Here is a 19,860-nt window from a genome sequence, read left to right on the forward strand (position 1 = left end):
TAATAATTGTATAGCTATGATACCGACGACGAATCAAACAATACACGAACCGACGACGTTACCTATGCCACCCTACATGACAATACATGTGAGTGGTTAACTCGTAACGTAACTATAATTTCAAAACACCTAGAATATCATACACTATAACTAGCTACTACATAATACCTATATACAGCTAACAGCTTATCTGAAATAAAAAACTCACCCAAAGCCGCCGAACACATACCTACGAAGCACACGATACGATGATATTATATCATTATAACGGCACACCGCAACACAAACACAAACACAAACACACCCTAGCTTCCCTAGGTCACTCGCGAGTACCTACCTAGATACTCGTAAATAATAAATGTATTAGCTCTAATCACATCGCGATGCACATTGCAATTTGCACGCGTACGTTACTCACTCACAATTCAAATTATTATAACTCTCAAGTGACATTAGTGACACTACGATATTGCAATTGCACCGACTACCTACACACCTACACGAGAAAAAAAAAAAAAAACACATTCATAAATATTTTATTAGTTACTGTCAAAATCAAACTGACAAGTGACGACGCCCGACTGCAGGACGAAAAAAAAAAATTTTTTTTTTTTTTCTTTATTTGTATTGATATTCTCATCATTATACTGAGCATATATATTATACATTATACATAAATCATAAATCTATAATTCATAAAATATAACGTGGAAATGGCGCGAAAGTGCCGCGCACGCGCAATAGCGGCGATTATCGTGTTGTTTTCTCGCCCGTTTCGTTCGTGAGCGTCGACTCCGCTCCCCGCCCGACGGTTGCGCGCCAGCGATCGCGTATATAATAAAATGCCCCTGCTGTTGGCGAGTCACTCTACAACGCTTACTCGCTGCGCGCGCACACGGTTTCAGCTGTGTGTGTACATACGTGTTTAACTTTGTTTTCAAATCTTCAATTTAATCTAACTCTTCAACATGTCGGGCCGCGGCAAAGGTGGCAAAGTCAAGGGAAAGGCAAAGTCTCGCTCCAACCGTGCCGGTCTTCAGTTCCCCGTCGGTCGTATCCACAGGCTCCTGCGTAACGGCAATTACGCCGAGCGCGTCGGTGCCGGTGCACCAGTGTACCTGGCCGCCGTCATGGAGTACTTGGCCGCTGAGGTTCTCGAGTTGGCCGGCAACGCAGCGAGGGACAACAAGAAGACCAGGATCATTCCCCGTCACCTTCAGTTGGCCATCCGCAACGACGAGGAGTTGAACAAACTGCTCTCCGGCGTGACCATCGCCCAAGGCGGTGTCCTGCCGAACATCCAGGCGGTCCTGCTGCCCAAGAAGACCGAGAAGAAGGCTTAAAACCACCGCCTACTCCTCCTCCTCACACCCGACGCACTTCGTGGGAAGATATAATGATACGTTGCTGTCGTACGACCAAGACGACGACGACGGCGGCGTGCATTTTTCTTACAAAAGGCCCTTTTCAGGGCCACAATATGAATCAAAGTCTATCTATTTATCATAATTATCCTATGATAATGAATGACTGTTTCTGTTGCAACATGAGTAAAAGTCAAACACACACAAAACAAACAACAACAGAGAAAAAAAAAAAAAAAAACCCCACGAACGAATAGATTTTTTAATAATTATATTATTAATTAATAAACGTAATAAGTATGATAATATATAGTATAAAAGTACAATACATTATATTATACTATGTGGCAACAATTATTATTATATACGTCATCTTCCCAAATTCCACTATTTAATTTCATTACCAATACCGTAACTTCGATATAACCACAGATTACAAAAAAGCTCAAAAGTGCTAGATCACAGGGCCGTAAAACGGAATAACAAAAAAAAAAATATACGTCATCTCAGCCAGATTCAAATACTTACCAATGTTTTTTTTTTTTTCTTTTTTTTTTTTTTTTTTTTGCGTACCTATGTCAGTTGTAGTAGTAGCAGTTAGTTGTAGTTCATAATTATGAAATATCGATAACTCATTAAATAAATATTATCATATGGCATGTAGGTGCTGATTTAAATAAAAAAAAATAATAATAAATGCTTAATAGTGAGTACAGTTTAGTTTATCCACGTGTCAACAACGTATGTATTTATAATTACAAAATATGTACACTCTTATTATGGTATGTAAACACCGATACAATAAAATAATTAGGTTATAATATTTATTTCATCTATGTCAGTCGTTCGCAGAACGCAAATATATAAATAAATAAAAAATCTAACGATAAAGTTAATACATTTAATAAGTGAATAATATATGACGTATACCTATTAGATAAAACACAAACAAAACATACTTGGCTTAGCATTATATTATATTGTGAGAGTGTGTGAGTGTTTTTTTTTTTTTTTAATTTATTTTTTAATTTTTTTTTTTTTTTTAAACAGCCTTAGCCAGTATTCTGTACCGCGTCGATCGCCCCCCGCCCTTTCCGCGCTCCGCGATGTGTAGCTGCCGGGCGTGCGTCAGCACTGCGTCGAGCTTACAGAGACCGCATCGGAGCGCTCCTATTGGCCCGTCCGACGGCGCGCGCTCCCTTAGGTCGCCACCACCGCGCGGCGAGAGCGCCGATAAATAAGAGCGGCCTCTCTGCAATTTCGAACCACAATCCAACCGCTCACCGTGCCGCACGGATCGAATTTTGCGCTCTGTATTGTATTGTTGTGTGATTGTTGAATCGCCGCACCATGCCGCCCAAGACAAGTGGTAAGGCCGCCAAGAAATCCGGCAAGGCCCAAAAGAACATCTCCAAGACCGACAAGAAAAAGAAGAAGCACAAGAGGAAGGAGAGCTACGCCATCTACATCTACAAGGTGCTCAAGCAGGTCCACCCCGACACCGGTATCTCCTCGAAGGCTATGTCGATCATGAACTCTTTCGTTAACGACATCTTCGAACGCATCGCCGCCGAAGCGTCTCGTCTAGCCCACTACAACAAGAGGTCCACCATCACATCGAGGGAGGTGCAGACATCCGTGAGGCTCCTGCTGCCCGGCGAGCTCGCCAAGCACGCCGTCAGCGAGGGTACCAAAGCTGTCACCAAGTACACCAGCTCCAAGTGAGCTCAGCGTGTGCTTGCACTTGTACCGCCGCCACCGTTGCGCTCACCACATACACACCTACCTATGTGTTGCGCACAAACAAAAGGCCCTTTTCAGGGCCACAAATATTTTCATATACAATTTAACATACAAAATGTATGTTTCTGTTGATAAACATGTCAAAAGTCAAACAACAACAACAACAACAACAACAACAACAACAACAACATAAAAAAAAACCTATCTCCGTCACTCCCAGTCGCTATCCTTTACGATCTGCAACGATTAAATTTAATACACACAGAAAAATAGTAACACAATGGAATTATATTATTGACACAAAACAACAATACATATATTATTTATATAATATAAAGTATGATGATAATAAATATAATAATATATATAATGACACTTTGAAGCTCCACGACCAGAGTACTATACCCATATCGTACATAATAATATTGCCTGCCTAATATTATTTTAAGTACTTCAATAAAATTCAAATAGTTGTCATTCAATGTTATATGGGAAAAAAAAAGAAAAAAAAAAAAAAAGACGTTTATCATAGTTTGACGTTTATCAAGTTACTAAACTGCAAATAGTCGATGGAGAAATACAGTGATAGGTGTAATGTTTATAGGTGATGAACGGTATACAATATTATGTACTTAAATAAAATATTATAAATACTTACTTAAAAAAAAAACAACAAAAAAAAATAACGATAATTGTAAGAATAACATATAGGTATAACGCATTTTGTTTCATGTTTCGTTCGTTCAAATAGTTGTCATTCAATGTTATAAAGAAAAAAAAAAAAAGAAAAAAAAATGACGTTTATCATAGTTTGACGTTTATCAAGTTACTTATAGAATAATAATATAAACACGTACACACAATATAATATATTATGTACGCTTTAAAATAAAGGATTTATACGAATTTAGAGAGAAAATTCCAAGTGAGTTCGCCGCGGCCGGTTCGCGCTGTCGGCCCGTGTCGATCGTATAAATACGAGTGGGACGGGCAATGCGCGTTTCATTCCCGCTCGCACAGTCGCGCCGCTCGCACCGCACGTCGTTCGTTCAGGTTCAGTTTCAGTACAATTCAATTATTAAGAAATGGCGCGTACCAAGCAGACCGCTCGCAAGTCCACCGGTGGTAAGGCACCGAGGAAGCAGCTCGCCACCAAGGCGGCCCGCAAGAGCGCACCGGCAACCGGTGGTGTCAAGAAGCCCCATCGTTACAGGCCCGGAACCGTAGCGCTCCGTGAGATTCGTCGTTACCAGAAGAGTACCGAGCTGTTGATCCGCAAGCTTCCGTTCCAGCGTTTGGTGCGTGAGATCGCTCAAGACTTCAAGACCGATCTCCGTTTCCAGAGCTCCGCTGTGATGGCCCTGCAGGAGGCCAGCGAGGCTTACCTCGTCGGTCTCTTCGAAGACACCAACCTTTGCGCCATCCACGCCAAGCGTGTCACCATCATGCCCAAGGATATACAGCTGGCGCGCAGGATCCGCGGAGAGCGCGCCTAAGTGCAGTCAGTACTATCGAGTACTGCAGTTGGCGTGTACAAGGCGGTGTGCGATATATTGTTGTATACACCTATTAAGTATACACTTGTATTGCCGCTCAGCCGAATACCAAAAAGGCCCTTTTCAGGGCCACACATGAGTCATATATTTTTGTAATAAAATATGTTTCTGCAACTAACATTAAAAAGTCAAACAAACTATTAATTAACACACACACAATATACCTACCTAATATCTAAATACTGCAAGTATGGTCCCCATATAAATATAATAAAATAAAATATAGCAGTTGCAACATGATATCATCATTCCTGTACAAGCTATAAAGATGCAGGCCTACACACAATATACATAAGTCCATCATATTTGACAAATTACAATATTTACTGGCGTGGTACATACAGCTACATATTATATAATATTACATATTATAATAGAGACAGTACATATAGGACGAAATATAGATCCTAAATACAAAATGGTCGAATTTCATTACCTACATTACTGTACTTATACATTTTTTTTTTTTTTTTTTTTTTTTTTTTTTTCTTTTTCTTTTAACCAGACAGACACTCCTTAAATAATACTGATCGTGTATTGTATGCTTATAATAAATATAGATAGGTACCTACTGCTGAATGATGATAAAAATTATCAAAATCTAACAACCAATTTAATATAGGTACCTAAAATAATACTTTTTTTTTTCTTTTTTTTTTTTTTTTAAATCAATATTATGATGTTGTACACTGCTAACCATATTATAGGCGGTGTGTTATAATATTAATAAATAAATATTATTTGATTAGTTTATATAATTAAGTAAATAGTTGAAATTTACGTTTTTTTTTTTTTAAATATATAATATCAACTAAAATGAGGCAGCAAGTCGCACACGGCCCGCCAAAACAAAACAAACCCTGCGCGTCCGAGTTCCGACCGACCTATCGACTAGCGAACGAGCGAGCTCGAGCGAGCGCCGCAACGCGTATATAAATGAGGGGCATGTACTGGCCCGTGCACCCAGTCGTTCGCCAGCGCTCGCCCGTTGAACAACGTGCGCGCGTCACTTGTCTGTCTGCTCAACTCAACGTCACAACACTAAAGAACAAAGAAGATGACCGGCCGCGGAAAGGGAGGAAAAGGTCTGGGAAAGGGAGGAGCCAAGCGCCACAGGAAAGTGCTTCGCGATAACATCCAGGGTATCACGAAGCCCGCCATCCGTCGTCTCGCGCGCAGAGGCGGCGTCAAGCGTATCTCCGGTCTTATTTACGAGGAGACTCGCGGTGTGCTGAAGGTGTTCCTCGAGAACGTGATCCGCGACGCCGTCACATACACCGAGCACGCCAAGAGGAAGACCGTCACCGCCATGGACGTCGTCTACGCGCTGAAACGTCAAGGCCGCACCCTGTACGGTTTCGGCGGTTAAGCTGCTTCTGCTCGACGGACGACGACACACACACCCGTCCTCCAGCCGGCACTGTCGCAATTGCGCATCGCTCGTTGAGCGTACGCGTCATATGTGATAGCGCTAATAAAAAGGCCCTTTTCAGGGCCGCATACGATTCATATAAACTATTATAAAGTTTATGTTTCTATAATGAACACACGATAAGTCAAACTCTCATACTATACTACTATACTCATAGTATACTGTATACCTACTATACACGTACATAATAATAATAATATATGAATAAATTCACTTCACCTACTAACGCTAGAACGCAACGTACCGAGTAGTTTACTATAACATAATCATCAATATTATATGAAACGAATAGAGTATAATACACGTACGTAGGTAACCTACCTACCTATATAATGTGTTATGATAAAATCATTGATACTGGTGTATCTCTCTGTCAACTTACTTATGTACAGCTACTACTTGTTTGAAGTTATGAGTGAGTATGTACATTATATTACAAAAATACAATATTTGTAACCAGAACACTGACTGACATACCTGGATCGTCTCTCTGCACTGCATTCGACTGCGTTTCTTCTTAGTTGATGCTACGTTGCGACGTCGAATGTCCTCAGGGCTCAGCCTCAGCCTCAGCCTCAGCCTCAGCTCAGCTGCTTACCGGTAACCTGAAATAGAAATATCCGTACAAATTACAAATAGGTACATAGTAATAAATAACATGCAAGCATTAATAATAGGTATTAAGATTAGAATTAAAATGTTTCGAGTAACATTTAAATAATAGAGAATATAAACAGTTTAACACTAACTAACGTAACTGTATGATAATTAAAATAATAATTGTCATATTGATATATTATGGTATGTGTACAATATGTCAACATCAAAGTAATGTTGTTGTTAAAACTTACATGTAATACATATTTAGACAAATCGAACTAAATAGAAAATTTTATGCATAATATTAATTAATTAATATTTGTGTGTGTGTTTAATATTGTGTTCAAGTAAGTGTTGTGTTGTTGGACACTGGTACATAATAATAATTAATAGCTGTAACTGAGAGCACTGCCTAAGGGAATGAATCTACTAAACTTACACGGGACACGGGTGTCTCCGTACCGTGTACGACGTGTGTGTACGTACGGCGAGAGATTGAGCGTGTGCATAACGTGATTATTCGTCTATTGGCATGTTGAATTGCATTATATGCACTTTCACATTGTTTAATATAGTATTTTGTAATTTTATATTAGTTTATTAAACGTTATACCACCAGGTCTGACTCGCCCGTCCTTAAGTGGTATAACGCTTTCGTGTTTTACGAAGGTTCACTTTTAATCGTCTAATACGTTCGACCAAAGTGTTAATACAAATGAAATGTTGATACGTTTCAAGCTCGATATCCTCCTTGTTGATTTATCGACCGTTTACAACTGAAACGTTGTGTTTTATAGAGAAAAATACATTTTGAAGTGAACGCGAGGTATGCCAAGTAGACAGTATGGATTATAATGGTGAGCGCCGGCTCGATCGTTCGTTTTATGCGATATCTATCGGTACCGGTAGATAGTCTCGTTCATTATGTATACGAAAATACAATAAACGAGTGTGGTTACATAACAAAAATATAATAAATTTGTATTTAATTAGATACGTGTTAGTGAAAAGTATGAAGTGTTCATACGAGAAATCGTCTCGCGACAGAATGGCCCTCGTTACGGTAAAGTCTCGAGGTAGCTAATCGGGTGGCAAGTTGCGTATAGTGGCGACATCTACTACGATAGTCGAAGTCTCAGATCGAACCTCTCTTTCACACTCGCGTGAACACGTTTGTTTGATCGTTCTCTCTCTCTCTCACTTACTTACTTACTCTCGCAATCAATCTATCAACAATCAACAATGGCCGATACAGCAGTCGCCGCCGAAGCTCCCGCTCCCGCTACACCAGCAAAGAAACAGGCAAGACAGGCGGGCGGCGCTAAGAAACCTAAGGCGAAGCCTACGCACCCGAAGACGTCCGAGATGGTGAACAACGCTATCAAGGAGATGAAGGAGCGCAGCGGATCCTCGCTGCAGGCGATCAAGAAGTACATCGCCGCTCAGTACAAGGTAGACGCCGAGAAGTTGGCGCCGTTCATCAGAAAATACCTGAAGAGCGCCGTCGAGTCCGGCGCGCTCATCCAGACCAAGGGCAAGGGCGCGTCCGGTTCGTTCAAGCTAGAGTCCAAGTCGGCCGCCGCCAAGAAGCCGAGCGCGAGCGCCGGTGCGGGCAAGGCAGCCGCCGGCAAGGGTGCAGCGGCAGCGTCGAAGGCCGGCAAGAAGGCGACCGCCTCCGCCGCCGGCGCCAAGAGCAAGAAGGCCGCAGCCGCGTCCGCGTCTGCCTCCGCATCGCCGTCCAAAGCCAAGGCTTCGGCCGCCGCGAAGGACAAGAAGGCCGCCGCCGCCGCGAAGAAGAAGCCCGCCGCCAAGAAGGCCGCCGCGCCCGCCAAGGCCAAGGGCGGCGCCGCACCCAAGGCTAAGAAGACCGCGAAGCCACCCACGAAGAAGCCGAAGGCGCCCAAGCCCAAGAAGGCCGCCGCTACGCCCAAGTCCAAGCCCGCCGCGAAGAAGGCAGCCGCAGCCAAGAAGTAAATATCACACACGCCGGCCGCAGCCAACGAGTGCGCGCGCTATACACGCGCGGGTGCGGTGCATGGTCGCGCTACACCGTCGTCGCGTCGTCGGTCCCGCCGCGCCGCCGCCGCAGCATCAGCAGCAGCAGCAGCAGCAGCGGCAGCGAGCGACCCGCCACCGGGTCGCCGTCGCAGCAGCCGCGAGCCTCACGGCGGCGTGCGTGACACACTCGCTCGCCACTACCAAAAACAGCCCTTTTCAGGGCTAACAATATATTCATGAATCATGTACAAACATACATATTCGTTTCTGATGCGTATACAGAAAGTCAAACAAACTAACCAACCAACTACTAACAAAACAATAAACTACCACAGCTATGTAACCAACCAACTAACTAACTAACTAACTAAGGTATATATAACACGAGAGAGATAATAACAACAATAATAATAATAATTGTATAGCTATGATACCGACGACGAATCAAACAATACACGAACCGACGACGTTACCTATGCCACCCTACATGACAATACATGTGAGTGGTTAACTCGTAACGTAACTATAATTTCAAAACACCTAGAATATCATACACTATAACTAGCTACTACATAATACCTATATACAGCTAACAGCTTATCTGAAATAAAAAACTCACCCAAAGCCGCCGAACACATACCTACGAAGCACACGATACGATGATATTATATCATTATAACGGCACACCGCAACACAAACACAAACACAAACACACCCTAGCTTCCCTAGGTCACTCGCGAGTACCTACCTAGATACTCGTAAATAATAAATGTATTAGCTCTAATCACATCGCGATGCACATTGCAATTTGCACGCGTACGTTACTCACTCACAATTCAAATTATTATAACTCTCAAGTGACATTAGTGACACTACGATATTGCAATTGCACCGACTACCTACACACCTACACGAGAAAAAAAAAAAAAAACACATTCATAAATATTTTATTAGTTACTGTCAAAATCAAACTGACAAGTGACGACGCCCGACTGCAGGACGAAAAAAAAAAATTTTTTTTTTTTTTCTTTATTTGTATTGATATTCTCATCATTATACTGAGCATATATATTATACATTATACATAAATCATAAATCTATAATTCATAAAATATAACGTGGAAATGGCGCGAAAGTGCCGCGCACGCGCAATAGCGGCGATTATCGTGTTGTTTTCTCGCCCGTTTCGTTCGTGAGCGTCGACTCCGCTCCCCGCCCGACGGTTGCGCGCCAGCGATCGCGTATATAATAAAATGCCCCTGCTGTTGGCGAGTCACTCTACAACGCTTACTCGCTGCGCGCGCACACGGTTTCAGCTGTGTGTGTACATACGTGTTTAACTTTGTTTTCAAATCTTCAATTTAATCTAACTCTTCAACATGTCGGGCCGCGGCAAAGGTGGCAAAGTCAAGGGAAAGGCAAAGTCTCGCTCCAACCGTGCCGGTCTTCAGTTCCCCGTCGGTCGTATCCACAGGCTCCTGCGTAACGGCAATTACGCCGAGCGCGTCGGTGCCGGTGCACCAGTGTACCTGGCCGCCGTCATGGAGTACTTGGCCGCTGAGGTTCTCGAGTTGGCCGGCAACGCAGCGAGGGACAACAAGAAGACCAGGATCATTCCCCGTCACCTTCAGTTGGCCATCCGCAACGACGAGGAGTTGAACAAACTGCTCTCCGGCGTGACCATCGCCCAAGGCGGTGTCCTGCCGAACATCCAGGCGGTCCTGCTGCCCAAGAAGACCGAGAAGAAGGCTTAAAACCACCGCCTACTCCTCCTCCTCACACCCGACGCACTTCGTGGGAAGATATAATGATACGTTGCTGTCGTACGACCAAGACGACGACGACGGCGGCGTGCATTTTTCTTACAAAAGGCCCTTTTCAGGGCCACAATATGAATCAAAGTCTATCTATTTATCATAATTATCCTATGATAATGAATGACTGTTTCTGTTGCAACATGAGTAAAAGTCAAACACACACAAAACAAACAACAACAGAGAAAAAAAAAAAAAAAAACCCCACGAACGAATAGATTTTTTAATAATTATTGTACTGGGTACATTATGCTGTGCCGGTAAATAAGAAGACTTCTTGCGGTTTGAAGAAAGTTTATTCTCAGATCCTTATTGTTTCGATGCTAGCTGTGGACTGTGTTGCTAGTACAAATGGCCACCATATTTATACAAAATCCTCAAATTAATGTAGGCCCTCTTATTGGCCGATAAAAATGGACCAATTAGAATCCCCGCATTTTAGCCAATAGGATTCCAGTAAGACATTTTGGACAAAAGCTTAAGTACTAGGAAACTTGACTGCGACGAGAGCCGCTTACATTAATTAACAATTTTTAGTGTATTTCTGTACAATTTCTTAAATAAAGTATATATATTTACAATTCTTGTCTTATTATCTACCTTATAAAAATACAATCAGTCGAATATTAGAAAATAACATAACAATTCTTAAAACTTAACGCTAAGTGTCGTGCTCAGTGGCGCCACCACGCACATCTCTCCCGCCGTGCGAGGTCGTCGCATCTTCTGTCGGTGCGGGTGCGTCGTCTCCCCTGAGCGGCAGTATCACCAGCTTGCGGACGGGTCGGCGAAGAACTCCTCCTTTGGTCAGGATGTCCACGGTCCTCACGACGTTGTCCGGGCCTGGGTAGACAGCTGTCACACGTCCTCGTAGCCAGATGTTGCGTGGCAGGTTGGGGTCAACGACCTGCACTAGGTCGTCGACTCGTACCGCAGGTCCGCGTCCGTGGGGCTCCCGCCGGTTTTGAAGTTCCGGTAGATATTCTCTCAGCCACCGCGTCCAGAAAACGTCGGCTAGTCGTTGCGCTGCTCGCCATTTTGATGTTGAAAGTTCGTCTCGTTCTGTGAATGTACCGGGTTGTGGTACTCGGCCGGGTCCGCCCAATAGGAAGTGGTTGGGCGTGAGAGCTTCAGGATCTTCTGCGCTAACTGATACGTGAGTCAGCGGTCGGCTATTCACGGTGTACTCGGCTTCGCTAAGTAGAGTAGACAGGACTTCCTCCGTAGGGTTTCGCTCGTGCAGTGTCGCTGTGAGGGCCACTTTGACTGACCTCACTAATCTCTCCCATGCGCCGCCCATGAATGGTGCACCGGGGGGTATGTAGCGCCAGGAGATTGTCCTCTTCGCTGCTTCCTGCGATGTCCCTGCGTCGATTGCTTGTCTGAGTTCCTTGTCTGCTCCCTTCAGGTTGGTACCGTTGTCCGACCAGATTTCTGTTGGACACCCACGTCGCGCGATCATCCTGCGTAGCGCCATAATAGCGGAGTCGGTTGTGAGTGAACCCGCTATTTCTAGATGTACAGCTCGTGTGGTGAGGCACGTGAAGATTGCGACGTATCTCTTCTGTCTTGTTCTGCCAACAGCTACCGAGAGAGGTCCGAAGTAGTCCACGCCTGTATACGTGAAGGGTCGTCGATGATGCGCGAGGCGACAGGCTGGCAGGTCTCCGGTCCTTGGGTGTGGCGGTACTTGTGTCTTCATTCTACAAAACAGGCATCTCTTCAGTATAGCTCGGGTCACTGGACGAATGCGTATGACCCAGTATTGTTGTCTGCACTCGTTCACTGTAGCTTCAACTCCGGCGTGATGTAACTGTCGATGTACTGAGTTGACCCACAACTTTACGGTCGGATGGTTTCCGTCTAACACCATAGGGCTTTTGATGGCTTCGTTGGTTGCTCCTATCGCGTCGATTCGGCTCCTGAGTCTGATGACGTCGTTGGTTAGCTCGACGCTTAGGTGATGTAGACGGCTTTCTTTGTTGATCGGTTTGTTGTCTTTTAAGTCTTCTATGTCTGTTGCGAAGGCTTCTACTTGCGATGCACACATGAGAAGTTCTTCTGCTTTCTTGAGTGTTTCAGCTGTTACCGGGATAATCTTGTCGTAGCTGCGTAAGGAAGTTGCTTTCTTGACCACTTCTCTCTTCGTTGTTTGATTCCAGTTCGGGTCCTTCACTGTGTTTCTTATTGTCCTCTTGTAGTTGACGTTATCCGTCCTGTTTCTACACAGTTGAATGAACTGTAGAACTCTCGCTGTTGTGTATCGAAGTCGATTCCAGTCTGAGAAGCGTGATACATCGGGTAAACCTTGACTTAGTTTCAGATCTTCCTTGTGGCGTGTGAGGTGTACCTTCTCTTCTGTCGAATCTTCCGTCTTCTCGTTGTGCTTCTCTGTTGGCCAAAGTTCTTCATCGGTGAGCAGGAAGTCAGGACCTTTGTACCATCGGTGGTGCTTGTCGAAGGCAACAGGTACGTCTCGAGTGGCGTCGTCGGCTACGTTCATTTTGGTTGGTATCCAACGCCATTCGTTTACCTTTGTACTCTCTTCAATCGCTGCTAAACGGTGAGCCACGAAGGGTTTGTATGATCTTGATCCCGTTCGTATCCAAGTTAACACTGTTCGACTATCTGTCCAAAATACTCTCTTGTCGGGTTTCTTCTCATGTTCTTCTATGACTGTTTCAGCTATTCTGGTTCCCATCACTGCTGCTTGTAGTTCTAGGCGGGGTATCGACGTCAGTTTAAGAGGTGCTACCTTTGCCTTAGCCATGATGAGTGACACCGCTACGTCCCCGTTCGGCGTCTCCGTTCGCCAATATAGGACCGCTGAGTAGGCAGACTCGCTCGCGTCGGTGAAGACATGAAGCTGAAGCTTAGTCGCATCGCTGTAGCCGAGGTATCTCCGTGGTATGGTCACGTCTCGAAGTCTTTGTAGATGTTCCATCCATATCTTCCATTCCTCTGCGAGATCCTCTTGTATTTCAGCATCCCAGCCCGTTCCTCTGCGCCAGACTTCTTGTAGTATTTGTTTCGCCTTGATAGTCACCGGTGATGCGAGTCCTAGTGGGTCGAATAGAGACATAACGATCTTGAGTGCTTCCCTCTTCGTCGGCGTCTTCCTTTTCAGTAGTGGCGGTTCAATTCTCGCCAAGTTGAGATTGAACGTTAATTCGTCTGTAGTGATCTTCCATATGACTCCCAACACTCGTTCTGTGGTTTCTGTCGACGTATATAACTCGAGATCTTCCCTTTGTTCTTGTTCTCCTAATGCGGCTAATAGTGAGGGTGAGTTCGACTTCCATTGTTTCAACTCGAAGCTTGCGTTTTGATGGATTTGTCGCACGTCCTTTGTTATACGTATAGCGTCTTCCAATGTTTCGAAACTGTCCAAGTAGTCGTCCACGTAATGCTTGTTCTTGATGGCTAACGCTGCTTCTGGGTTTGACACTTCGTATTGTTTCGCGTTCAAGTTTTTGACGTAGATCGCTGTTGATGGTGAGCTCGACGCGCCGAATATTAGTGACTTCATTCTGTACTCTTCGGGGGGATTGTCGTCTCTTCTATCTCCTCGCCATAGGTAACGTAGCGCATCTCTATCTTGAACTCGTAGTTGCACTTGCATGAACATTTCCTTGATGTCGGCTGTGACGGCTATAGCATGTTGTCTGAACTTCATCACGACGCCTGGTAGAGACTGTAGGAGATCCGGACCTTTGAGTAACATGTCGTTGAGAGACACTCCCTTCGTCTTGGCTGCTGCGTCGTGTACCACTCGTAACTTCTCTGGCTTCATGGGGTTGATGACCGCGAAGTGTGGTAAGTACCAGGTTTTACCGGGTGTTGTTTCTCGAGGTGCAGGTTCTGCGTATCCCTTCTGTACGAGTGCTTCCATCTGTTCCTTGTACTTCGTCTTCAAAACTTGATCTCGATCGATCTTCTTCTCGATGTTGTGTAGACGCTTCAAGGAGTTCTCGTAGTTGTTGGGTAAGTTGTAGTCTTCTTTACGCCATAACAGACTTGTTTCATACCTTCCATCTTCAGTCTTTTTCGTAGTGTTGTCTAGGATTCGAAGAGCTTGTTCCTCTGGGTCTGATCTAGGTCTCTTGGGGTTCAGGCAGATCGCGTCCATCTCGAAGTACTGCTTGACTAAGGTTTCTATGTGGTCTTCATTTGTTTCGGTCATATGAGATACGAAGTCGATGCTCTGGGTTTTGTGCTTCAGCAAACTGCCATGGAGTACCCAACCTAGTGACGTGAGGGATGCCACAGGTTGGTCTTTGTTTCCTTTCCTTATGTCCGATGTCAGTAGGAGATGCCAGTTGTCTTGTCCGATCAGTAGCTTCGGCTTCACGTCTTCATATGTCAACTCTCCCTGTATGTCCTTCAGATGTTGACACGCCTTGATGTGTTCCCTAGATACGCGTTGCGACGACACTTGGAAGTTTCTTACTGTACGAGCCTGTATTCTGTCTTCAAAACCGTTCATACCTCTAATCGAGAATGTGACTCTTCTAGAGGCTATTTCTGACGTTTTGACGTCACTAATTGTCTGTATTTTCAACGGGTCGACGGGTCCTGTCGCTCCTATTTGCTTGGCTAGGTCGTTGTCGATCAGGGTCACTGTAGAGCCGTCGTCCATTAACGCGAAGGTGTTGATTTGACCTGTAGAACCTTCTACTTGCACTGGTATGATTTTTAAGAAAGACTGTTTCTTTCTAGGCGTCCACGTAGAGGTGATGATTTCCGACGCTTCGGACTCTTTCTTATCTTCTTTTTTGTTACAGTGTAGAAGCGTGTGATGAGTGTATTTACAGTCGTTCACGCCGCATTGTTTCGTAGCACAACGGTGAGTAACTTTCCTATATCTCAAACATCGAAAGCAGAGTCGTTTGGCCTTGGCTATGTCCCATCGTTCATCTTCATTCATCTTCTTAAAACGTCCACATTCTGTCACCAAGTGTCCTGTTTGTTCGCATACCGGACATCTCGGTGTGTACGGTTTTTCCGTGACGTTGTGAACTCTCTGTGGCCTCTTCTGTGCGGTGAACGGCGGTTGTGTTGATATTTGCTCAGGTAGCGCGTAAGGACTGCATAGCGTTGATTCTCTTCTCAGGAACTTGTCTAACTTCATCAAGTCTGGGTCTTCTTTGGGTTCCGCGGCGGCGAAGTCGAAGAATCTGTATCGCAGGGTAGGCGTCAGCTTGTCCACTATTGTCTTGCTCACTTCCGGGTTGTACATGTAGTTGATACAGCTTAAGGTTTTTAATGTAGCGACGATATTGGAGATTTTCGTGGCGAATATACATATGTCGCGGGGCGATTCCGTGAGACGTGGTAAAACTCGTAGCGCTTCCATTTGCATCATCGCTATAGACTCTGGTCGTCCAAATCGAGATTCGAGTGCTTGCATTATCTCGGATGGGTGAGCGTCGGTGATAAGCAGACCCTCAACTGCTTCCCTGGCTTTTCCTTTAAGATTTCTTCTCAGGCGGTTTATGTTTTCTACTGTACTATACACACTTTCCGTTTCATAGTAAGCGGCGCGAAAAGGTAGCCAATCTTGATACGAACCATTGAAAATAGGTAGTTCGATGAACTTAGGTCGTTGACCCGCTCTCACTGCTGACGTTATGGCCTCCGCAAGTTCCTTGAAGTCCTGTCGAGCTCCCGCCGGTGTGAGAGTCCCGTGCGACTGATGTTGATCTCCCTGCATAGTGGTTCTTATAACTGACGGCTCTTCCGGCTGATGTGGTTCGTTCGTGATCGCCAAGATTGGTTGCGTGTTTTGCCTCTCTAGCCAGCTGTCAACCCTTTCGTTCACTTCCTCTTTCGTACACACGGATATCTCTTCTTGTTCTTCATCTGAGTCCTCAGTCTCTAGGACGGCTAAGCGCGCGGTAGCCAACTCCACTTGTAAGCGTAACAACTCTTCCCGCGCTTTTGCGATTTTAATAGCTTTAACACGACTCGCGGTTGATCCCCCTTGCGCCCTTAGCACTGGCGGGGGGGAGGGGCACTGTGGTTTGTTCGGTTGCACACTAATGTTCACTTTCCTTTGCACTGTCACTGTCTCACCTGGTTTCGTAGTTTCCTTATTGCGGTTCGGAAGAGGGTCCGTCCTCCCGCCAGGCGGCTGCATACACGCGGCGTCCATCCGGAGCGTCGGTGCTGTTGAAGCGGTTACCGAAGGTGTTTCGTCTGTTGGTGGCGCAAGCGGTGCCGAGGCTCGTCCCGAGGGCGCTGTCGTCGCGGTGACCGATGTGGTGGCTGCTGTGTTCTCTGTGTTGTCGGTCGTTCCTGTGACGCTGGTGCCCGTAGCCTCGGTGGTAGCACCGGTCGCCGAGGTGCTGGCCGTGCCCTCGGACGACGACGGTGTTTGTGCGGTCGTCTTGCGCCCCTTTCCTTCTGAACGCGTAGTCGGCATGTTTTCGTTTTGTTCACGTTTCTATCTTCAGTTTTAATAATTTCTTTCTTCACTATTTTTCAGGATTCTTTCTTCAATGTTTTTCAGGATCCTTTCTTCGATAATGTTCAGGCTTCTTTCTTCACTGTTATTCAGGATCCTTTCTTCAATAATGTTTCAGGCTTGTTTCTTCACTGTTATTCAGGATCCTTTCTTCAATAATGTTCAGGCTTCTTTCTTCAATGTTTTCTTCCTGTATCCGGCTCGAAGGACCATTTAATGTACTGGGTACATTATGCTGTGCCGGTAAATAAGAAGACTTCTTGCGGTTTGAAGAAAGTTTATTCTCAGATCCTTATTGTTTCGATGCTAGCTGTGGACTGTGTTGCTAGTACAAATGGCCACCATATTTATACAAAATCCTCAAATTAATGTAGGCCCTCTTATTGGCCGATAAAAATGGACCAATTAGAATCCCCGCATTTTAGCCAATAGGATTCCAGTAAGACATTTTGGACAAAAGCTTAAGTACTAGGAAACTTGACTGCGACGAGAGCCGCTTACATTAATTAACAATTTTTAGTGTATTTCTGTACAATTTCTTAAATAAAGTATATATATTTACAATTCTTGTCTTATTATCTACCTTATAAAAATACAATCAGTCGAATATTAGAAAATAACATAACAATTCTTAAAACTTAACGCTAAGTGTCGTGCTCAGTGGCGCCACCACGCACAATTATATTATTAATTAATAAACGTAATAAGTATGATAATATATAGTATAAAAGTACAATACATTATATTATACTATGTGGCAACAATTATTATTATATACGTCATCTTCCCAAATTCCACTATTTAATTTCATTACCAATACCGTAACTTCGATATAACCACAGATTACAAAAAAGCTCAAAAGTGCTAGATCACAGGGCCGTAAAACGGAATAACAAAAAAAAAAATATACGTCATCTCAGCCAGATTCAAATACTTACCAATGTTTTTTTTTTTTTCTTTTTTTTTTTTTTTTTTTTGCGTACCTATGTCAGTTGTAGTAGTAGCAGTTAGTTGTAGTTCATAATTATGAAATATCGATAACTCATTAAATAAATATTATCATATGGCATGTAGGTGCTGATTTAAATAAAAAAAAATAATAATAAATGCTTAATAGTGAGTACAGTTTAGTTTATCCACGTGTCAACAACGTATGTATTTATAATTACAAAATATGTACACTCTTATTATGGTATGTAAACACCGATACAATAAAATAATTAGGTTATAATATTTATTTCATCTATGTCAGTCGTTCGCAGAACGCAAATATATAAATAAATAAAAAATCTAACGATAAAGTTAATACATTTAATAAGTGAATAATATATGTATACCTATTAGATAAAACACAAACAAAACATACTTGGCTTAGCATTATATTATATTGTGAGAGTGTGTGAGTGTTTTTTTTTTTTTTTAATTTATTTTTTAATTTTTTTTTTTTTTTTAAACAGCCTTAGCCAGTATTCTGTACCGCGTCGATCGCCCCCCGCCCTTTCCGCGCTCCGCGATGTGTAGCTGCCGGGCGTGCGTCAGCACTGCGTCGAGCTTACAGAGACCGCATCGGAGCGCTCCTATTGGCCCGTCCGACGGCGCGCGCTCCCTTAGGTCGCCACCACCGCGCGGCGAGAGCGCCGATAAATAAGAGCGGCCTCTCTGCAATTTCGAACCACAATCCAACCGCTCACCGTGCCGCACGGATCGAATTTTGCGCTCTGTATTGTATTGTTGTGTGATTGTTGAATCGCCGCACCATGCCGCCCAAGACAAGTGGTAAGGCCGCCAAGAAATCCGGCAAGGCCCAAAAGAACATCTCCAAGACCGACAAGAAAAAGAAGAAGCACAAGAGGAAGGAGAGCTACGCCATCTACATCTACAAGGTGCTCAAGCAGGTCCACCCCGACACCGGTATCTCCTCGAAGGCTATGTCGATCATGAACTCTTTCGTTAACGACATCTTCGAACGCATCGCCGCCGAAGCGTCTCGTCTAGCCCACTACAACAAGAGGTCCACCATCACATCGAGGGAGGTGCAGACATCCGTGAGGCTCCTGCTGCCCGGCGAGCTCGCCAAGCACGCCGTCAGCGAGGGTACCAAAGCTGTCACCAAGTACACCAGCTCCAAGTGAGCTCAGCGTGTGCTTGCACTTGTACCGCCGCCACCGTTGCGCTCACCACATACACACCTACCTATGTGTTGCGCACAAACAAAAGGCCCTTTTCAGGGCCACAAATATTTTCATATACAATTTAACATACAAAATGTATGTTTCTGTTGATAAACATGTCAAAAGTCAAACAACAACAACAACAACAACAACAACAACAACAACAACATAAAAAAAAACCTATCTCCGTCACTCCCAGTCGCTATCCTTTACGATCTGCAACGATTAAATTTAATACACACAGAAAAATAGTAACACAATGGAATTATATTATTGACACAAAACAACAATACATATATTATTTATATAATATAAAGTATGATGATAATAAATATAATAATATATATAATGACACTTTGAAGCTCCACGACCAGAGTACTATACCCATATCGTACATAATAATATTGCCTGCCTAATATTATTTTAAGTACTTCAATAAAATTCAAATAGTTGTCATTCAATGTTATATGGGAAAAAAAAAGAAAAAAAAAAAAAAAGACGTTTATCATAGTTTGACGTTTATCAAGTTACTAAACTGCAAATAGTCGATGGAGAAATACAGTGATAGGTGTAATGTTTATAGGTGATGAACGGTATACAATATTATGTACTTAAATAAAATATTATAAATACTTACTTAAAAAAAAAACAACAAAAAAAAATAACGATAATTGTAAGAATAACATATAGGTATAACGCATTTTGTTTCATGTTTC

General features: G+C 43.8%; 8 protein-coding genes across 8 annotated transcripts; 7 read left to right on the forward strand and 1 right to left on the reverse strand.

Moving 5' to 3' along the window:
- Nucleotides 1-896: 896 nt before the first annotated feature.
- LOC142985066 (histone H2A) lies at nt 897-1,470 on the forward strand. Its single transcript, XM_076132984.1, has one exon. The coding sequence runs from the start codon at nt 969-971 to the stop codon at nt 1,341-1,343; it is 375 nt and encodes a 124-aa protein (XP_075989099.1). The 5' UTR covers nt 897-968; the 3' UTR covers nt 1,344-1,470.
- An 877-nt stretch (nt 1,471-2,347) lies between these two features.
- LOC142985067 (histone H2B) lies at nt 2,348-3,406 on the forward strand. Its single transcript, XM_076132985.1, has one exon. The coding sequence runs from the start codon at nt 2,715-2,717 to the stop codon at nt 3,087-3,089; it is 375 nt and encodes a 124-aa protein (XP_075989100.1). The 5' UTR covers nt 2,348-2,714; the 3' UTR covers nt 3,090-3,406.
- Nucleotides 3,407-4,126: 720 nt separating this feature from the next.
- On the forward strand, nt 4,127-4,742 carry LOC142985065 (histone H3). The gene has a single exon (XM_076132983.1). It carries the CDS (start codon nt 4,193-4,195, stop codon nt 4,601-4,603), a length of 411 nt encoding a protein of 136 aa, XP_075989098.1. The 5' UTR covers nt 4,127-4,192; the 3' UTR covers nt 4,604-4,742.
- Nucleotides 4,743-5,709: 967 nt separating this feature from the next.
- On the forward strand, nt 5,710-6,223 carry LOC142985068 (histone H4). The gene has a single exon (XM_076132986.1). It carries the CDS (start codon nt 5,721-5,723, stop codon nt 6,030-6,032), a length of 312 nt encoding a protein of 103 aa, XP_075989101.1. The 5' UTR covers nt 5,710-5,720; the 3' UTR covers nt 6,033-6,223.
- A 954-nt stretch (nt 6,224-7,177) lies between these two features.
- On the forward strand, nt 7,178-8,803 carry LOC142985064 (uncharacterized). Its single transcript, XM_076132982.1, has one exon. The coding sequence runs from the start codon at nt 7,938-7,940 to the stop codon at nt 8,667-8,669; it is 732 nt and encodes a 243-aa protein (XP_075989097.1). The 5' UTR covers nt 7,178-7,937; the 3' UTR covers nt 8,670-8,803.
- A 1,197-nt stretch (nt 8,804-10,000) lies between these two features.
- On the forward strand, nt 10,001-10,574 carry LOC142985089 (histone H2A). Its single transcript, XM_076133043.1, has one exon. It carries the CDS (start codon nt 10,073-10,075, stop codon nt 10,445-10,447), a length of 375 nt encoding a protein of 124 aa, XP_075989158.1. The 5' UTR covers nt 10,001-10,072; the 3' UTR covers nt 10,448-10,574.
- A 176-nt stretch (nt 10,575-10,750) lies between these two features.
- On the reverse strand, nt 10,751-17,666 carry LOC142985088 (uncharacterized). Its single transcript, XM_076133042.1, has one exon. The coding sequence runs from the start codon at nt 16,929-16,931 to the stop codon at nt 11,169-11,171; it is 5,763 nt and encodes a 1,920-aa protein (XP_075989157.1). The 5' UTR covers nt 16,932-17,666; the 3' UTR covers nt 10,751-11,168.
- A 305-nt stretch (nt 17,667-17,971) lies between these two features.
- LOC142985231 (histone H2B) lies at nt 17,972-19,422 on the forward strand. The gene has a single exon (XM_076133267.1). It carries the CDS (start codon nt 18,731-18,733, stop codon nt 19,103-19,105), a length of 375 nt encoding a protein of 124 aa, XP_075989382.1. The 5' UTR covers nt 17,972-18,730; the 3' UTR covers nt 19,106-19,422.
- Nucleotides 19,423-19,860: the final 438 nt, after the last annotated feature.

This window comes from Anticarsia gemmatalis, chromosome 29, assembly GCF_050436995.1.
Source record: "Anticarsia gemmatalis isolate Benzon Research Colony breed Stoneville strain chromosome 29, ilAntGemm2 primary, whole genome shotgun sequence".
In the NCBI taxonomy this organism is placed as follows: Eukaryota; Metazoa; Arthropoda; class Insecta; order Lepidoptera; family Erebidae; genus Anticarsia; species Anticarsia gemmatalis.